The sequence below is a fragment of the Emiliania huxleyi genome, assembly GCF_000372725.1.
Source record: "Emiliania huxleyi CCMP1516 unplaced genomic scaffold EMIHUscaffold_5873, whole genome shotgun sequence".
In the NCBI taxonomy this organism is placed as follows: domain Eukaryota; phylum Haptophyta; order Isochrysidales; family Noelaerhabdaceae; genus Emiliania; species Emiliania huxleyi.
In genome coordinates, this window is record NW_005197591.1 from 290 (window position 1) to 1,518 (window position 1,229).

Genomic DNA, 1,229 nt, shown 5'->3' on the forward strand with positions numbered 1-1,229 from the left:
GCGAAGAAGACAAGCAGAAGAGTGAACGTATATTGTTGGCAAATCAAAGAGCTCACACAGAATCACAGCGGGAGGAAAGCGGCGAGTCGCAATTCCAGTGGTCGTTGTGGCGGGCCACCCTGTCCAGAGAGGCATGGATGCCAATCTGACAAAACAAAACAAAGTATTGCTAAAAATCTCTCTCTCCCAATCTGACAAAACAAATCTCTCCCTCTCTCCCAATCTGGGGTCTCTCGACCGAGTCATGAGCCCTGGCCGCCTCCCGATCTTGGTGGTAAGGCCGCAGCCGAAAGCAGAAGAGTGATTCTGTGTGAGCTCTGTGTCTTGATTTGCAAACAGTCGAGAAGGGAGACAGGTAACTCAGCTCTTCACAGAAGAAATCGACGTCGTCCGCGCACGGGCCGGGCAAGTCGGCGCTGGTTCGGCGCGCGCGGTCGGTCAGACCTGGGTGGTCATATCAAACCGCTACAATCTGTGTGATGTCGACTTCCACCAGCAGGAAGCGCGGTCGTTCCTTGCACTGCCAGTCCGCGTCGAGTGCCGACGGCCTCGTCGAGCGCTTCGCCGCGTGGCAGCGCCGGCATGCGTGGCGGCACCTCAGCGCGGTCGAGCGAGTGTGGGCCATCTCTGACCTGCACATGGAGCACGAGGCCAACTTTGACTTCGTGAGCGGCCTCGCCGGCTTCGAGCGCGACGCTTTGGTCGTCGCGGGCGACGTTTGTACCTCGCTGGCCTTGCTGCGGAGCGCTCTTAAGCTCCTCGCCGAGCGGTTCAGGCACGTCTTCTATGTCGTGGGAAACCACGAGCTGTGGCACGACGCCCAGTCGGACGGCGCCGACTCCTTTGAGAAGCTGCTCGCGTGCTACGAGGCTGCGACCGCCGCCGGCGCGCACGCGGCGCCGGCGCTTCTTGGCAGCTCCTCCGGCGGCGTCGCAATCGTGCCGCTCCAGTCGTGGTACCACTTTGGCTTCCTCGGCGGTGGCCCGGCGGCGGACATGCCGGCGGGTCATGCCCTGCGGATGATGGACTCGGGATGCGTCTGGCCGGGAGCGCTCGGCGGCTCGTCGACTGCGGCCGGGCTCGCGCGCTTCTTCGCGCGCTGCAACGAGGAGAGCCTCTCGCAGGCGCTGAGCGCCGAGGGGCGGGCCTGGCTGCTCGGCCGCGCCGGGCAGGAGGAGGACGCGGGGCGGGAGGAGGAGGACGCGGGGCAGGAAGAGAACGCGGGGCAG

General features: G+C 64.1%; 1 protein-coding gene across 1 annotated transcript; it reads left to right on the forward strand.

The window, feature by feature from the left end:
- Positions 1-479: 479 nt before the first annotated feature.
- On the forward strand, positions 480-978 carry EMIHUDRAFT_124600 (phospho protein phosphatase-like protein; the record flags this gene model as incomplete). Its single annotated transcript, XM_005764611.1, has 1 exon — positions 480-978. A coding segment is annotated over one exon (499 nt), but the record flags the coding sequence as incomplete, so codon positions are not given.
- Between the last annotated feature and the right edge of the window lie 251 nt (positions 979-1,229).